Here is a 17,638-nt window from a genome sequence, read left to right as displayed (position 1 = left end):
AGAAGAGATTAAGCAGTATCTTTGGTCCTTTCCATGTCCCAACACAGATGCTATTCAAGATAACCTTATATTTTATAGATAAGGAATCTGTTTTATGCTAGGTCAGACTTATGTATCTACTTATTCCAGGGTTATCACATTTTGATGAGCTTTGGCTTTTCAAATCTTCATACAGAGGTCTTTCATTTCACCAGATTTGCGTTCTTTCTAATTTGAGATGTTAGAAACAGGAAGCATGTGCTCTATCAGTTATTTTGAAAACTCACATGTCAAAACATATAATTTTAAAAATATACTGAGTTTCAGTCCCAACTAAGCTTTAAATTTTTTAGTTACATTAAAATTCTCATTTGGACCCATTCTGAAATTAATTCCTACAAAGCCTACTTAATCTTCTCAAAATTCCAATCTGGTACAAGTATGTCTGATTAAGTTTTTGTTTTTCTACTGTAAAAAAAATAATTTATCTAATCTCTTCCACCACATTACTCACCAAATCAGATGCAGAACAGTATACAGAATACCAGATTTGGAAGGGATCTAGCCCAACCCCCTTCCTAAGCAGGAGAGCCTATACCATGCTAGTCAGCAGCCAATGACACAGCCAGCCATCAACATACCCCAATCAACCACTAAAAAGCCACACACAACCAGACACCATATAAATACCACACACAGAATAGCCAAAAGCACATAGTCTGCTAGAGAAATTCCCTGAGGATGGGCTCCAGCATGTCTGAAAGCTCGGAAGACTAAACGTGACTGACCCAGAATGGATCCTGCAACATTATCCTGAGATATGTATATTCGCCTTCTTAAAAGCCTCCAGTAATGTCCTTGGATGCTTTGAAGAATAGGTTGATCCCTCTCTCTTGTGACAGCTCTTCAAATATTGGAAGACTGTTATCATGTCAACCTCTGTCTTTTTTTCCATTACACTAGACATACTCAATTCCTGCAAATGTTCTTCATATGTTTTAGCCCCCAATCGTCTTTGCTGCTCTTCTCTGCATTCTTTCTAGAATCTCAACATATTTTTTGTATTGTGGTGACCGAATGCAGTATTCCAAGTGTAGTCTTATCAGTACTAACACTTCATATGATCTTGATACTATCTCTGTGATGCAGCACACTGCTGGCTCATATTTAAGTGGCTGTCCACTAGGACTCCTAGATCCCTCTCACAATTACTGCTGTGGAGCCACATACTATTTATTCTATAATCGTGCATTTGGTTTTTCTTGTCTAAGTATAAACCTTTACTTTTCTCACTACTGGATTGCACTTGGTTAAAAAGGTTTGCAGTACTGTTCTGACATCATCTTTTAACAACCCCTTAACCCCTGGCAGGGTGGAGTCCAAAATGGAACTGAGTGTTTACTGGCTGGATGCCCTTCCTGTTGCCAGTGCAGAGTTATATTCAGCAGATATATTCTCAACATGCCCAGAAAGAGATCTGCCTCTACTTAGGATCGAACTCACAGCCTCTAATTGTGGGGTGTGAGCTCCACCTCTAAGCCACCACACCATTCAATACTGTTCTGATATATATTATTTCCAATATCAGTATGAATTTGAAGCAATATCATGCTTCAAATCAAGCAAAGGAAAATGCAACATAACATGTAGCTTTAAATGCACATTAAGAGTTTTTAAGGTAACAATATTATTTGTCATAACTCACCTGTAGGATTCTCTGCAAAATTAATGGCAGAGCAATGAATGTTGTCATATTGTTCAATACTTGCATTGTCAAGTTCTTCAAATCTAAAGAACAAGTATGACAATAAACCTCACAGTAATGAATGTGATTTAAGTCTGTTATTTTTGTCTCAATGGTGAATACAATTAATAGGAAGGATCTATTGGCTAGTGAATTTTTCCTTTTGTGAATAATTGAATTGGAGTCTCTCTAGTGTCTTAAATCAGGGATAAGCAGCCTTCTTGGTAGCAAATAGCACAATTTCACAGTTTCATACAACACAAAAAATAATGTTAAATATTTAAAATGTAAAAGTGATCTCACTACTGAGATTTGTGGAACTTCACATGATAATGCTGAAAGCTGAAATCTTACACAATTTAATTTGAGAACACTGACATTTTACAAGATATGGTGATACTGTGAGATGTTGGCTACTTTTAAAAATGTTTAAAATTAAATTTGCATTTAATGTTAGTGTTTTATGGTGGCCTCATATACCTGCCTCAGATAAATGCATTTCAAATTGAAGACATTTTCAAAAGGATTTCCCAAAATTAAAATCATTTTGGAAAGGGTAGACTAACTTAAATATCAGTTAGGTAAGTTGAATAATGTAGAAATTTGATAAATAAATAAATTCAATAGCTACATTTAAATGCAAAAGAAGATAGCTCCAGAAACTTGACTGATGAAAAATGTTGCCAAAATCATGCTTCAAATATCAAGTAATACCAGGCTGAAATTCATGATTTTATCACAGAAAAGTAAAAGTAAAGAAATGCTATTCAGAAATATATTCCTGATATGACATACAAGTGAATTGCTCAGTAGCAAAACTAATCCACAGCTTTCTTGTTATTTGTCATTTTGTCTTGGATATCTCTTCTTGGACAAAAAAGGAGACAAACATGCTTACATTCAGAGTAACAAGGTAGCAATGTAGATCTTTGGGGTGACAACATTGCCTCTAGGAGCGGAAACCACAGTGCCTAAAAACAAGAGAAATCTCAGAATTGTACAAAAAATAACTTCCATCAGTCTCACACAGAGTATCTTGCTTCTGTCCCTGGATGTGCCCAATGCCTGTACCTGCTGCAAAGCAGCATCAACACCACCACTATAAACTGAAAAGGATATAAGCGTCTGGCTGTCCCTTGGGAAACAGACTTTCTCCCTCATCTAAGTGATAAATGCAACGGACCTTCCAATGCATTGTTCCCGATTGGGAGAGCTATTTAAGAGACTGTTGCTACCCTAATTTCCCAGCCTCCCAACTTGCATTGCATAATGCACCCAGGAAATTTTGATTGCAGACAATCTCAACACAATTTCTCTATCTCAACCAACTTCACTGTTAACATTTCACAGCATACCTTTTGGAATCAAGTCTAGCAGGGCAAGGCATGCTGGAAGTTAAGATGGAGTGCTATAGAATATATAGTGTAGTATGGCAGAGCCCAACAGTTTTTCAATATTTCTTATTAAAATACAAATTAGCTTTTTCTGGGCTATTTATAGGATAGTGGAAGGAAAGTATTTCTAGTAAAGGAGAAAAACATGTTATGTGGCTGCTATTTAAAAGACAGACAGATCTCACACAGTTGTCTCTTCTATAGTAATTGAGTGGAATTACCTTAATTCAGATTCTTTTGTTTCCTACCTTGTGAATCCAGAATGTTCTGGACAATAACAGATCAGAAAGACTTGGGGTTGCACTTATCTCAACAGGAAATATTATTATTGACTTTATAAAAAGGTGATAGGAAAATAGATGAAATGTATGATGGTAGCCACAAGTCTACCTTAATGTTACAAAAAGTGGTTTTATGGGAAACAAATGCTTCCTTTTTTTTAAAGCCAGAGTATAAGGGAATACTTACTTCTCGCTCCTGCTGATTAAATTTGTGTGAATTCCTCTGGCAAAGTGCAATTGTTTTTGCTAAGGTATCTTCAATATCTTTTAGTAAAAGAAGTTGCGCTGAAACTTGGATTAGAGAGAAGTAGTAATTAGATATTATTTTGTAGTTAAACTAAGGCAATTAATATATATATAGAAGAATATTAATCAAATAAACAAGGAATGTACATGTAATACCTCTTTGGAAATGATAAATAAACATTAATAAATGTCTACAAAGCCTGGTCTTGATTCTGACAGAATAACACAGATATTTAATATAACATTGAATTTTGTTCAAAATGCCCAAATAAATCTATTTTGAAACTTACTTTTATCTCCAGAAGTCAGTGTTGAAAGTTTGCTTTGTAACCACTAGGAAAAATATATTTTGTGTTATTTGAATTCACATGGCATTTTATAAACTATCTGTAAGTACCCATTCTATTCCTCTCTCATTCACTAAGACTTCCACATTTTCCTCAACTTTTGTAAGAATTGGTTATATCTCTGTATAGTGGGCCACACTGGGGAGAGCAGCCATTAAGTGGGGCCATCACATCAGGCATTTTATTTTACTTTCAACTGTAATGGGCAGGCTCTGTTATGGGCACTGATTGAGGACTATGTATGCTCTCAGTAAGAACTACACTGACAAAGTGACAATTCATATATTTACACACATAATAAATCTAACAAGTCTTACAAACATCTGTTTTCAATTTTAAAATTATGATCAGATATGAGTAAGAATAAGAATCATAAAGCTTCTTCTAAAGATAAAAATCAACTTGGCAGCTTAATTCAAATTTGGCAGATATATATAGTACATCCAATGAATTCTAGATTTTCAATGCATACAACATTGACCACCCCAATGTTAATATTTGATTCAGATTAATTTTTCTTCTAAATAAAAAAAAAAAAATCCCCCATCCCATTTCACAGTGAAGTTTCCACTCTGTTATACCTCAAGCATAATTAAGAAGGCACCAGGAATGTCATCTTTCTTTTCAAGCAAGTAAGAAGAAGCCTCATGGAGCTGATATTTTTGGGTGACCTGCGTAAAATGCCAACATTAATTTTAGTGATTTGTATGCAGAAAACGTTCACTATTTGGATATCCTGGGTCACCTCTGAGCGGGGGGGGGGGTTGTACAACCTCATATCTCTCATTTTGCTAGGCTAAAAATTTCCTGCACAATTAACCTTCTATATTTTTCATTACAGTAGAAGAAAGAGAAGCAAATGAAAGAGAAGGAATTTCAAACGCAAGGTAATAATTTACAAAAGCTTAGTTACTTTGCATCCTCCTGATCCCTTTTCAATTGCTTTTTTCATTTTTCATGAATGAAGGCGAATATACGTGTCCCACAATAATGTTGCAGGATTCAATCAGGGTCAGTCATGAGGACCAGAGGTTTTGCCTTCCAAGCTTTCAGACTTGTGTTGGAGCCCCTGTTCAGGGAACTTCTCTCTGGTAGGATGGGCTCCAGCATGAGGGTGATATATATTTATATTTATATTATTTGTATTTATATTATTTATATTTATATTATTTATATTTATATTTATATTATTTGTATTTGTATTTGTATTTATATATAAAAGGAAGTTATACAGAACTCTGTAACATGTACCAAGAGTCTCTGATGTTTTCCCCCTTATAATTTCAGGAGCCTATCTTCATGATTCAGTAGTTGTTGTTTCCTGAATTGTAACAATTCAACATTTCATTGCCATAGAAATATAACAAAGTTTTGAAGCAAAAAAGGGGATCACATCTTGAATGGACAAAGCTCTTGCTAAAATTATACCAAGCTAAACAATGGTAATGTAACAAGTGCCTGTATAGAATTTTTGACAACTTAGATTCTCAGATCATGTTCAAGTTGCTTGGAAATTTCCTACTTAAAAACATTTAGCTGTAAACTAGTTCAAATTAGGCACAGTGAGGGAGTAGACGTCATCTCAAAGGTTGCAGTTTCCTTTTGCCTAGTGCTAGACATTCACATATTAGAGATATCTGAATTTTGCAAGTGTATATATGTAAACTGATACAAACAAGTTTAGTTTCCAGAAAAACTAGTACATAGGATTACTATAGGAGCTTGATAATGTTGAATTCCAACTTCCATAGATAAGCTCATGCTTCACACATAGACAACATAATAGGTCTGAGAGAACTGTATGATGTGGTGGAGATGGGGCCTACAATACTGCATTAACTGCGTAAAGGAAGATAATTGCGTAAAGGTGTAAAATAATATAATTGATTTTAATAGATTTTATAAATCTGAATCTAGTTTCATCCTATTTACCCACGTTACCTGAATTGTCTCTTCCAGCCTATAGGACTCCAGGAACTTCAAAGTCTCTAAGACCTGGTCAGCATCATACCGACACAGCAAATCAATAAACTGTTCAGTAATAGAGGGAGAAAGCTGAAGCAAATCTTGATTGATACCTTCCCTGGAATAACAAATATTTCTTAATATTAGTTACTAACATATCCTAAACACTTCAGATGATACAGACGTCATATATTGTGATAAAATACAAAACTACCATATTGAAAATATTCATATACAGAGAAAGTATTTATTAGAATTCATAGAATATAGAGTGTCCATAATTTTTAAAATGAGAACTCTATGGAAAATATATATAAAATTGCTTTCTCACCCCTATGGTTGATATCTTCCTCATGGGTGTCTTCCTCATTCTCTGTCAAATACCACAGGTTCTGTGTAGTATTTCATTTTTTTCTAGCTCTTTTCTATCTCTGCACTCTTTTGGACAGAGAGCATTGATGTCTTTCCTGGGATCTGTTGGAGCTACTCTCCCAGTTTAGGAATCGTAGCTTTGAGAGCTGCTACAGCTACTGGGACCTCTTTGGTCTTTCTTTCCACATCCACTCTAGTTCTACCTTTAGGCCTGGTACTTATATAGTTTCCCTCCTGATACTGCTGGTACTACTACATGTCATTACTGCTGGTCCTTGTCTACTACCATGAAATATCTGTCTCTCCATTTGGAACTGAAAGCCCCACAAGATCTTAGCCTTATTATTCTCTATGATCTTCTGTGGACCCCCCCCCCCCAATCTGGACTTGGAAGGGTTTATCCCATACACTTACAGATGTTTTTATACACAATGCCAGCCATTTGGTTATACCATTCAGTATATGCTGTTCCTGCCTGCATTGTATATCTGCTACTGAAGCACTGAGCATAGCAGCACAAGAAGCAGGGGTCTACCACACTTTGTGTTGGGCTGTTTCCAAGGCCTCTCTGCATAGTTTGCACTCCAGATCCTGTCTGGTATGGTAAATCTCTGCTTCTATAGATGTGGTGCTTAGTGCCTATTCTTGTGCTGCTAGTGCTTCAGTGCTGGCTTTTAGTCCAGCCCTTTCCAAACATTGGAAGGATTTCCAAGTGTCAGACACCTCAGTTATCTGTCAAGGGTACATCCCATGCAGAATCTTGTCTTGCTAGGGCACTTCCTCTGCTTGATCTTCATCTTACATCTGCTGTTGTCCCAGCCATTCCTTCAATACTTATATTTGGGTCCTGTCTTATTGAAATCTTATTGATTTCAACCATCTCCGCTGATGAAATACTTGACATTTCCCGCATCGACCGAGAGCTCAAAAATAGAGATGGCTCTGTGGCCCCACGCTTGTGCAGGGTCATTTGCAAAAATGAATCAAGCAAACGTAAATTCATTTATACTATAAACTCACTCGCCAAAACCAACACCAACCATAAGAACCTCCGTTGCCGCCCTGACCTAACCATACAGCAACGTGCCCGCTCCCGTGTACTCCGCATCGAACTCAAAAACCGTCTAGACAATGGAGAGAAGGACCTGTACATTGACTACCATGCTGACTGTATCAAAAGTAAGCCACGCAACCCAATACTCAGCTTTTACCCTCAACCACAACCCTACCTCAACCCATCCACCATCACCCAAGACTAGGCACGCACGCCCCCAACTACCTCAATCCCAACTACTGCCGGCCTTAAATGCAAACTACTCAATGCAAGAAGCCTCGTGAATAAAATACCTGAATTTCTCATCCTCCTAAATATGGCTAACTTCGACATTATATTTGTCTGTGAAACATGGCTCAATGCATCTCTCCCGACTCCATTACCACAGTAAGAGACTATCATGTTTACCCGATCAGATCGTGAAAATCGTCGAGGAGGTGGTGTTGCTATATTCTATAAAAATCCTTACATCTAAAAATATCCAAGTTACCCAGGAGCTTGCCCTTCCTGAAACCATCATCTGTGAACTATCCTTAAATATCACAATTCGATTCTTACTATGTTACAGAGCACCTGATTATGACATCGAACATGTAAACAAGCTAAATACATTACTAACATGGGCTGCATCCTGCCCATACCCTTTTATCCTTCTTGGTGATTTCAATCTGCCTCATATTGACTGGACCCTAAATGATTGTACAACTGAAATCATACACACAACCTTCTACAATGCTATTACAAATCTGGGACTGGAACAACTAGTAACCAACAATACTAGACTAAACAACTGCCTCGATCTCATCTTCTGCAATAGTTTGAATTTAATTTACGGAATACAAACTAAAGAACCCTTTTCCAGTAGTGACCACAATATGATTGACTTTTGTCTCAACATACATCCACACAAAAATCACCACAATGATGTAATCCCCAATTGTAACTTCAAAAAGGCAACTATGATCTTATAGACAACGATCTCTCATCCCTTGATTGGCAATCTCTATTCACTGGATGCAATACCGTTGAAGACCATTACAACATGAAGTCAAAAGAGTCATCAAACTATATGTTCCAACAACAACTCCCAAAACAAAACAAAAAGCAGATTACCCATATCAATAAGGAAACTTCAATCCAAAAAGAGATCACTCTGGCGGAAAAACAAATCTGGTCACGTTGCCAATTTCAAAAACCGATACAAAAATTTATGCCACCAGATAAAGACCGAATGCACCAATTATCACATTAAACAAGAGGAAAACCTTCTAAGCACCAATTCCACCCGTGCTTTTTACAATTTTGTAAACAACAAACTAAAAGACTCAAGGTCCATCCCTCCCTTGATAGGACCTGATGGTAAAGACTGCAACGACGACACCATTAAAGCCAACATCTTTAACACATTCTTCGGCTCAGTATTTGTAAACAGCAATGGATCATGCCCAGTATTTCCTAGCCGTACCACAGATAACAACAATGATCTAATACATATCGATTTCACAGAAGACAATGTTAAAAATCACTACGCAATCTAAAACCATCTCTATCTATTGGACCGGATGGAATATGTGCCTACTTCTTAAGAAAGCTATCCACTGCCATATCCAAACCTCTAAGCATAATCTTTGAAAAATCTTTCAGGACCAGCTCCTTGCCTAACCTATGGTCACAAGCCACAGTCATCCCCATCTTCAAAAAGGGAGACCCAAGCCTAGTTGAAAATTACAGACCAATCTCCTTATGCTGCGTCACCTGTAAAGTCATGGAATCAATTATTAACCAATCCATCATCCTCCACTTAGAGACAAACAACCTACTCTCCAATAAACAATTTGGTTTCAGAAAAAAACTATCCTGTAATCTGCAACTCTTACACTGCAAAAACATATGGACGACACAACTCGACCAGGGCAAAGCAATAGACGCAATCTACATAGACTTCTGTAAAGCCTTTGATTCAGTGGTACACGACAAACTACTCCTAAAAATAAAATCCTATGGTATCTCTGGACAACTGAATAACTGGATAGAAGCATTCCTGTCAAACAGACAACAAATGGTCAAAATCGGGAGCGTCCTATCAAATCCAGTACCTGTCAATAGTGGTGTCCCCAGGGCAGTGTTCTAGGACCAACTCTCTTCATACTCTACATAAACGACCTCTGTGATCATATTAAGAGCAATTGCGTTCTCTTCGCTGATGATGTAAAGCTGTTCAATACCACAGACAATACTGCTACCCTACAAAAAGATCTTGACTATGTATCTGAATGGTCAAACAAATGGCAACTTCAAATCTCAACAAATAAATGCTCTGTCCTACATATTGGCAAAAAAAAATCAGAAAATAAAATACAAGCTGAATAGCCAAGATCTTGTTGATGACCCAAGCTCTGTAAAGGACCTTGGAATACTCACCTCTAATGATCTAAGTGCTAGAGCCCACTGCAACTACATAGCCAAAAAGGCATTAAGAGTTGTTAACCTAATCCTACGTAGCTTTTTCTCTGGTAATATCACACTACTAACCAGAGCATACAAAACATTTGCTAGACCAATACTCGAATACAGTTCATCAGTCTGGAACCCTCATTACGTATCTGATATTAACACAATTGAGAAAGTCCAGAAATATTTCACAAGAAGAGTTCTCCACTCTTCTACTCGTTGTAGAATACCTTATGCCACCAGACTTGAAATTCTAGAACTAGAAAACCTTGAATTACGCCGCCTTCGATCTGACTTAAGCATGGTATATAAAATCATACATTGCAATGTCCTACCTGTCAATGAATACTTCAGCTTCAACCATAACAACACAAGAGCACACAATAGATACAAACTCAAAGTAAACCGCACCAAACTTGATTGCAGGAAATACGACTTCAGCAATAGAGTGGTCAATGTCTGGAATACTCTACCCGACTCTGTAGTCTCTTCCCCAAACCCCAAAAACTTTAACCTTAGACTGTCTACTATTGACCTCACCCCTTTCCTAAGAGGTCTGTAGGGGCGTGCATAAGCGCACCAACGTGCCTACCGTCCCTGTCCTATTGTTTCTCTTATTCTTTTATTTTTCTTATATGTACCCATTTCATGTATTCACAACTATGTATACACTTATACTTATTATCTTGTAAACAATTGGCAAATCAAATAAATAAATAAATAAATAAATGTACGCCTGAATGCTCTGAGGACAATGGCTTTGACACTCATCAGACCCTGCCTGCTCTCTCTCTGGATGGTGTATAGCCTCTGGTTATAAATGTTGGACTCAGGATGGAAGCCTCCATACATTGTGAGGAGCTTCCAGGTCTTCACATTGGTAGCCTCCCTGCCCTCCTTTGACCAGCTCACTATACTGTGCAGGTATCTGATGACTGCATAGAATGACTGGCTTCTACTGATTTCTCTAAAACTGTGAGAAACCAAAGAATTTGGATTGTTAAATGATATACAAAAAAGAAAAAAAGACAGGCAAAGAATAAGAAATTGAAGCAAATTGTGACTTAATTGTAATTTTGTTCAGGCAAACATAATTAGCTATATTTTAACAAAGTGAGGAAGTAACATAGATTGATTTTTAAGTTACTATAGACTTCACCAATTTGACATCTTCCAGATACATTATAATTACAATACCTAAATTCCTAGCAAGAGACATTCTCTGCTATTGTTTGAGAAAAACTTAATAATGAAGATATTAAGAACAGAAGATATTCCCAAGCAAAAATCCACCTTCTCTTCAATGTATACATTATTTTATTAAAACAGATTTTATTCTAACAGCCTGTAGTCTTTGTAGCAGAGAATCTAATTACAGTAAAAAAAATCCTCTTGTGATATAAATATATTGAAAGGAATGGAATTAGAAGGAGATTAGGTTGCAAGATTTAATTTAACTGAGAATCTGTTTTAAACTAGACATAAATTGGAATGGGCAAGGGAGAAATGTGGATCTGTAGGGTTGCTTTGGTATATAAAGAAAGCCAAGAACATTTTTGCCCGTGACTGAATGAGTGGTTATACAATGTCTTATAAGTATCTCTCACACTATTTAGGATCCCTGTAACAAAGAGTATCAGTATGAGATCCAGCAGCATCCTTGACATACGAATGGCTTTATGAAATGCTTTCTGTTACTTTTCAATTTTTTATAGTGCCTTGTATGTTAAAATCAAGTTTCTCTGCTAAGTGAGATGAAACTAACTCTCACAAGAAAAGTCAATTGATTTCACTATTAAAGTGGGTCCAAGAATCAGAGAAACTGGATGGTAGATCTGTTTAAAGATTCCTTGTAAATGGAATATTAATTAATGACAATCATCATCAGATACCACAAAAGTCTAATCTATACGATAAAATACCATTTCAAGCCACAAATTTGTTTCTTCACAATAGGATTGTTTAATGAGATTTCAGGAGTTAAAATGCATACATACCTTGGATCAAGGAGACTCTTCAAAAATTGGAAAAGCAAATGTTCATCCTGACAAGAAAAGGTAGGAAAGCAAAGTGAACACAGTGTTTAAGATTCAACTATTCTTAATATTTTAGCATATTTAGTGATTCAGTCTGCTTATGATTTCCCTGTAAATTAGGTATACAGGTAATCCTCAACTTACAACAGTTCCTTCAATGACCTTTTGAAGTTACAGCAGCACTGAAAAAAGTGACTTTTGACCATTTTTCACACTTATGACCTTTGAAGCATCCCCATGGTCATGTGATCAAAATTCTGACGCTTGGCAACTGACTCATATTTATGATGGTTGCATTGTCCTGGGGTCACATGAATCACTTTTTGTGACCTTCTGACAAGCAAAGACAATGGGGAAGCCAGATTCAATTAACAACCATATTACTAATAAATACAGTGATTCATTTAACAAGAAAGGTCATAAGAAAGAAATCTAACAAGGGCAAAACTCACTTAACAAATGTTTCACTTTACAACAGAAATTTTGGGCTCCATTGTGGTTGTAAGTTGAGGATTACCTGTACTTGATCTATTATAAATACGAATGACATTCAGCAGTTACAGAACAAAGTATTCCAAAGCATTAAATCCATTTAATATTCACTGGCTAAAGATAATAACATGTCTAGATTCAAAAACAGCTGCTTCTACGAGCACATTACATTATTTAACATCATCAAGCTATTTTAAATTGGTACAAACAGCAGGCATTCAAATATATGGCAGCATAACTCAGGCTTCCTATTACAGCCACTGTCTGTCACAGAACACCTGAATACTGCTGGGAATTCTGGAATATATGCAAGAATATCTTCTCAACTGATGTTCAACCTCACACTCTGTGTGTCTTCTACAATGTGTTTAATCTTCCCTAAAGATTACATTATGTATCAAAAGAAACCAGACCCATTTTAATGCAATTTGTTTGCTACTGCCAATGTTCTCACTGGGAGGAACACCAATAAGCTTCCATCTATCAGTCCATTAAAAAAACATTCTTTTTAATAACATCAAGGGCAGACTTCTTTTAAATATCTTCCTTCCAAATACAAAATATTGTGGTTGAGTATGAAAATTTTAAGAAAGCAGCATGATCTTAGATACTGATAATTTTGCAAAATTTGATTTCTTATCCTTTGTGACAACTCTCCTCAGAAACTATGTTTATTAATAGCAATAGCACTTAGACTTATATACCGCTTTATAGTGCTTTACAGCCCTCTCTAAGCGGTTTACAGAGTCAGCATATTGCCCCCAACAATTTGGGTCCTCATTTTACCCACCTCGGAAGGATGGAAGGCTGAGTCAACCTTGAGCTGGTGGGATTTGAACTGCCAAATTGTAGGCAGCTGGTTGCAGAAGTAGCTTGCAGTACTAACCCCATGTAGTGCCCAGTTGACTGAGCAATCTGTATTGTTTTAACTTATCCTTGAATTCTATTATTTCACTGTGTTGTTTACATGTTCTCTCTTGCAATGATTGCTATTTTTGGTGTCACAGATGTTTGGGTTTAGTCTGTGGCATGTCTTGTGACTGCTTGTTCTTTTATTGTCCCAAAGATGCTGTTTTCCCCCTAGGAGGCAACTGGACTTTCTTGTTTTTTCTTTTGAAGATGTTTCACTTCTCATCCAAGAAGCTTCTTCAGCTCTGACAGGATAGTAGGGAATGGAAGGATTTATATTCCTTGCAAAATAAACAAACTGGTGGAATTCATCTTGGTTTAGAGTTTGACCAGGAATGAATTTTGATTGCTGAAAATCAGTAGCATTACAAAAACACAGAAAAGGATGAGTGGGAAAAACAAACAAGGGATTTTAATTCCTCTGACATATTTGCAAACAAATTATTGCAACTTCTTTAAAAGAGCTGTAGTAATATTTTGATAGGCAATCTGCTTGATTTTAACAGAAATAGATGGATCTGGATTTGTTGAAACTGGCACAGTAAATCAAGATTTAAAAACCTGACCTTTGGTAAGTGATGCAGATTTCATAGAACAGAAATTTGTATAGAAATAGATAAATCTAAGAATTGTTAATGAATTAATTAGCTATATTTTCATGGCTAAACGTTTCTTGTTACACAACAAATCTAAGAGGAAATCAGAAGGATAGTTATAAAAAGAAATCTAAATAACAGTATTACTCTTAATAACGATGCACCCAATAGCTTTTGTATATAGATATGGATGTGTACATTATAATGACAGCATGGACGAGTTCTTATAATGTGAAAAAGTTTTTTAATACAGCACCATCTCCTATTTATTGTTTCAAATAAGCTACTATTTTAAAATATAGACAATGTATTTTTGCATTCTGAAATGCAAAGAAAAGAAGCCATAAGACTAGATGAGATTTGGCATATGACAATATGTTTCCTAGGTTGTTAACAATTTTTCTTTAAAATGGGAAATATACCTTTAATGTTATTTAAATGCATAATTTATGCTGTTAAAAATTCTGAGCATTTTCCAGGCTTGTCCTGCTGCAATTTAAAACACACACACACACACACACACACACAGAGAGAGAGAGAGAGAGAGAGAGAGAGAGGGAGGGAGGGAGGGAGAGAGAAAGAAAGAAAGAAAGAAATATAAAGTTGGAAAAAAATCAGGAAGGAACATTTAGCAAGTTCCAAGGGAAGTAAAAAGATCAATACACAAGACGTAAATATCACTTGAAGTTAGCTTCAAACACATTTCTCCTAAAGGCATTTCATGATGCTATAGATTTTAGCAATATTGTACTACATCTGAGCTCATTTTATGAACGGCTCTGTAAGTGTTTTATGGAATGGAAGGAGCTGAAATTACGGTTAATACAGAAGCAGGGGGAACAAATCTTGTCAACTAGCCAATAAAAAGACTTAGGATTCCCTGCCTTTCTTTAGAATGAAAAGAGAAGGAGGCAGAGACAGAAAGGTGAAACTGGTTGGAATATGGTGAGCAGGTTATTTAATGTTATATTTATATCAGATTGTTGCCTCAAAAGACCTAGTAACTACGAGAAGGATCTTGGAGTCCTAGTGGACAATCACTTAAACACGAGCCAGCAGTGTGCTCAGATACCGTAAAAGCCAGCACAGTCCTAGACTGCAACAGTATAGAGGTAGAATCAAGATCAGGTGAAGTGTTAGTACCACTTTATAATTCCCTGGTAAGAACACACTTGGAACTACAGTTTTGGTTCCCATGATATAAAAAAGATGTTGAGACTCTAGAAAGAGTGCACAGAAGAGCAGCCAAGATGATTAGGGGACTGCGGGTTAAAGTTTATGAAGAATGGTTGTAGGGATTAGGTATGTCTAGTTTAATAAAAGGAAGGATTATGGGTAATATGATCACATTAATCCAATATCTCAGGGGCTGCCACAAGGAAGAAGGGGTCAACCTATTCTCCAAAGCACCTGAAGGGAGGACAAGAAGCAATGGATGGAAACTAATCAAGGAGAGGAGCAATCTAGAACTATGGAGAAATTTCCTCACAGAACGATTAATCGGTAGAACAACTTTTCTCCAGAAGTTTTGGATGCTCTCATATTGGAGGTTTGAAATGTCTGAAATAGGGTGTAGGGTTTCCTGCTTGAGCAGAGGGATTAAAAGACTTTCAAGGTCCCTTCTAACTCTATTATTCTGTTAAGACTGGTTTCTTTCCTATCTTATTTTACTTAAGTCTCATTCTTCTATCCTCGCAGGCACTTAGGTCAGCTAATAAAAATTTAAAAATAGAATGCAATTTTTTAAAAAATTCTAAAATAAACTAGCCATTAAAAGTCTGGCAGAAAAGTTACATTTTCAGAGATTTGCCACTTGTAAAGAAATGGTTTTTGAAGTATGTGAGTGCAGAACAGAAGCATATAGTGCAACTGTATTATAGTTACTGTTTGTTTTATATCTCACCTTTATTATTTTTACAAATAACTCAAGGTAGTTAACATATTCAACACGCTTTCCTCCTCTTTCAGAGGCATTAACTCCAAGTAAATATGATAAAATTACAGTACAAACCTGGGTTCAAATTTTGAACATACATTCTAGTAAAATGCACACCCAAAGACACTGTACACTAATTAACTATTTTTTCACTACAACAGAAGTGGGAAAGAAATCAGCAGCAAACTATATTGTGATAAGGGACAAAAATATTATTTTGTAAGAAAAATTACTTTTCTCCTAAAAATTCTGCTTCTTTCTAATTTACCAGTTTTTGATGCCAAGATAACAAAAGTATATCAGTTATTACATTTGTATGTGTGCATATGTACATATGACAGTGGAGAGGGAAATGTACTTTAAATCAGTCAATTTCCACCTTTGAATCATAGTTACAAAATGGTTTGAAAAATGATCTATTTCAGTTCAGTGAGATTTAATCCCATTCATACAAACATGTGGCAGTAATACCTGGTTTTTTGTAAGCAAAGCTCATTGTTTTCTGTGGGGTCTTGTATTGCTTTACTCAGAGACATAGTATGTTGATTTAAAAGAGAACAGTGAAATTAGTTCATAATATTTCTAACCCATGGGTATCAAAGGTGATTAGAATCAGTATCTAGGATATACAATTAAGCTTTCATTTTAAAAAGCTGGCAACAATATTTCACTTGGAGTTTCTGCTGAAAGAGTATCAAAGTCAAGGTGGAAAGCACCAAGTATTTGGGAAAACTGTGCTTGTTGACTGGACATATATCATCCCTTTTTTAATTTAGAAAAAAAAATCTCTAGTTTTACTTATTATAAGTAATTGTACACATCTAGACTTTTGAAAGATAGGCTCTTCAACGTTTAGGAAAATGAAAAAATATTTTTTGTGATAAAACACTACACATCAATTTAATTGCTTAATAAATCTTTACCTGTAGAATCTGAATTATTTGTTCAATCTCATTACTGAAATGAATAGAAATAAGATCTGCTGTTTTAAAAGGACTCACTGATGTCAGCTCCTAAGCAAAAGAAAAAAAGACTTTACAGATCCACGAATTTCAGGATTAAATACATGAAATTTTAATTCTGTTTGCAATATTTCAGAATTTACTCTGAATTCTATTCCAAATGTTTCTTTCTTGTTATATTAGTAAGGTAAGGAGATAAAGGACATTTCTGTTATTATGTTTCTTTTTCTTCACTGAAGAATAAATGTTGCCTGAGAATACCAAATTCTCTATTCTGAATTTTTCATAAGTGTCTTGTTGGCTTCTACGTACATTCAAGCAGTTTCTTCTAGCTTTATACAAAATAAGTATTCAGTAGGAAAGTGTTTTCAGAACCCATCGATTCTACTACAATTAACTAGTTTTCATATGCATTTTTATATTAAATTTCAATTAAAGACTACAGTCCAATTAAGATTAAAACATTGGGTGCATAATTGGTTAGTATTGCTATTTTATGCATATTTCCATAAAAAATTCTATTGGAAGTATACTGGAAAACCATTGTCAAGGGTGACATTTTAATACTTTACTAATTTGCAGAACCAATTTTTAAGCATATATCTGCAATCTGTATATATAGTTTCTATCCAATTAATGTGGCTAATAAATAGTAATACATGCTTCCATATTTACTGCGTAAAATAAAAATGATTACATGCATAATAATTAGGCAAACCAAGAAATCTCAGGTCTGTTTTCATATTTTCAAGTGTCCTAGAGGCTAAAAAGGAATTAGAATTTTCCTTCTCTGCCACATTCATACATCCTATTTACTGCTAATGCTTTCCTCTAGCTGTAGTCAACCGAGTCTATTTATTAGTTTTTTCTCCTA

General features: G+C 35.7%; 1 protein-coding gene across 2 annotated transcripts in view; it reads right to left on the bottom strand.

Annotated features, from left to right (window-relative positions):
• The window catches only part of VPS8 (VPS8 subunit of CORVET complex), an 85,376-nt gene that overhangs the window by 21,826 nt on the left and 45,912 nt on the right, over positions 1–17,638 (bottom strand). For both annotated transcript variants that reach the window (XM_026688031.2, XM_026688108.2), the window contains exons 34-41: positions 16,726–16,815; positions 11,831–11,877; positions 5,933–6,074; positions 4,573–4,662; positions 3,935–3,977; positions 3,586–3,689; positions 2,622–2,694; positions 1,685–1,767 (exon numbers count right to left, since the gene is read on the bottom strand). In XM_026688031.2, the coding sequence (XP_026543816.2) occupies positions 1,685–1,767; positions 2,622–2,694; positions 3,586–3,689; positions 3,935–3,977; positions 4,573–4,662; positions 5,933–6,074; positions 11,831–11,877; positions 16,726–16,815 (672 nt within the window). The remainder of the gene's footprint in view (positions 1–1,684; positions 1,768–2,621; positions 2,695–3,585; positions 3,690–3,934; positions 3,978–4,572; positions 4,663–5,932; positions 6,075–11,830; positions 11,878–16,725; positions 16,816–17,638) is intronic.

Source organism: Notechis scutatus, chromosome 4 (assembly GCF_049901735.1).
Source record: "Notechis scutatus isolate UNSWTSFEM ecotype Mainland chromosome 4, rNotScu1.2, whole genome shotgun sequence".
Classification (NCBI taxonomy): Eukaryota; Metazoa; Chordata; class Lepidosauria; order Squamata; family Elapidae; genus Notechis; species Notechis scutatus.
This window is presented reverse-complemented; position numbering and strand designations above follow the sequence as displayed.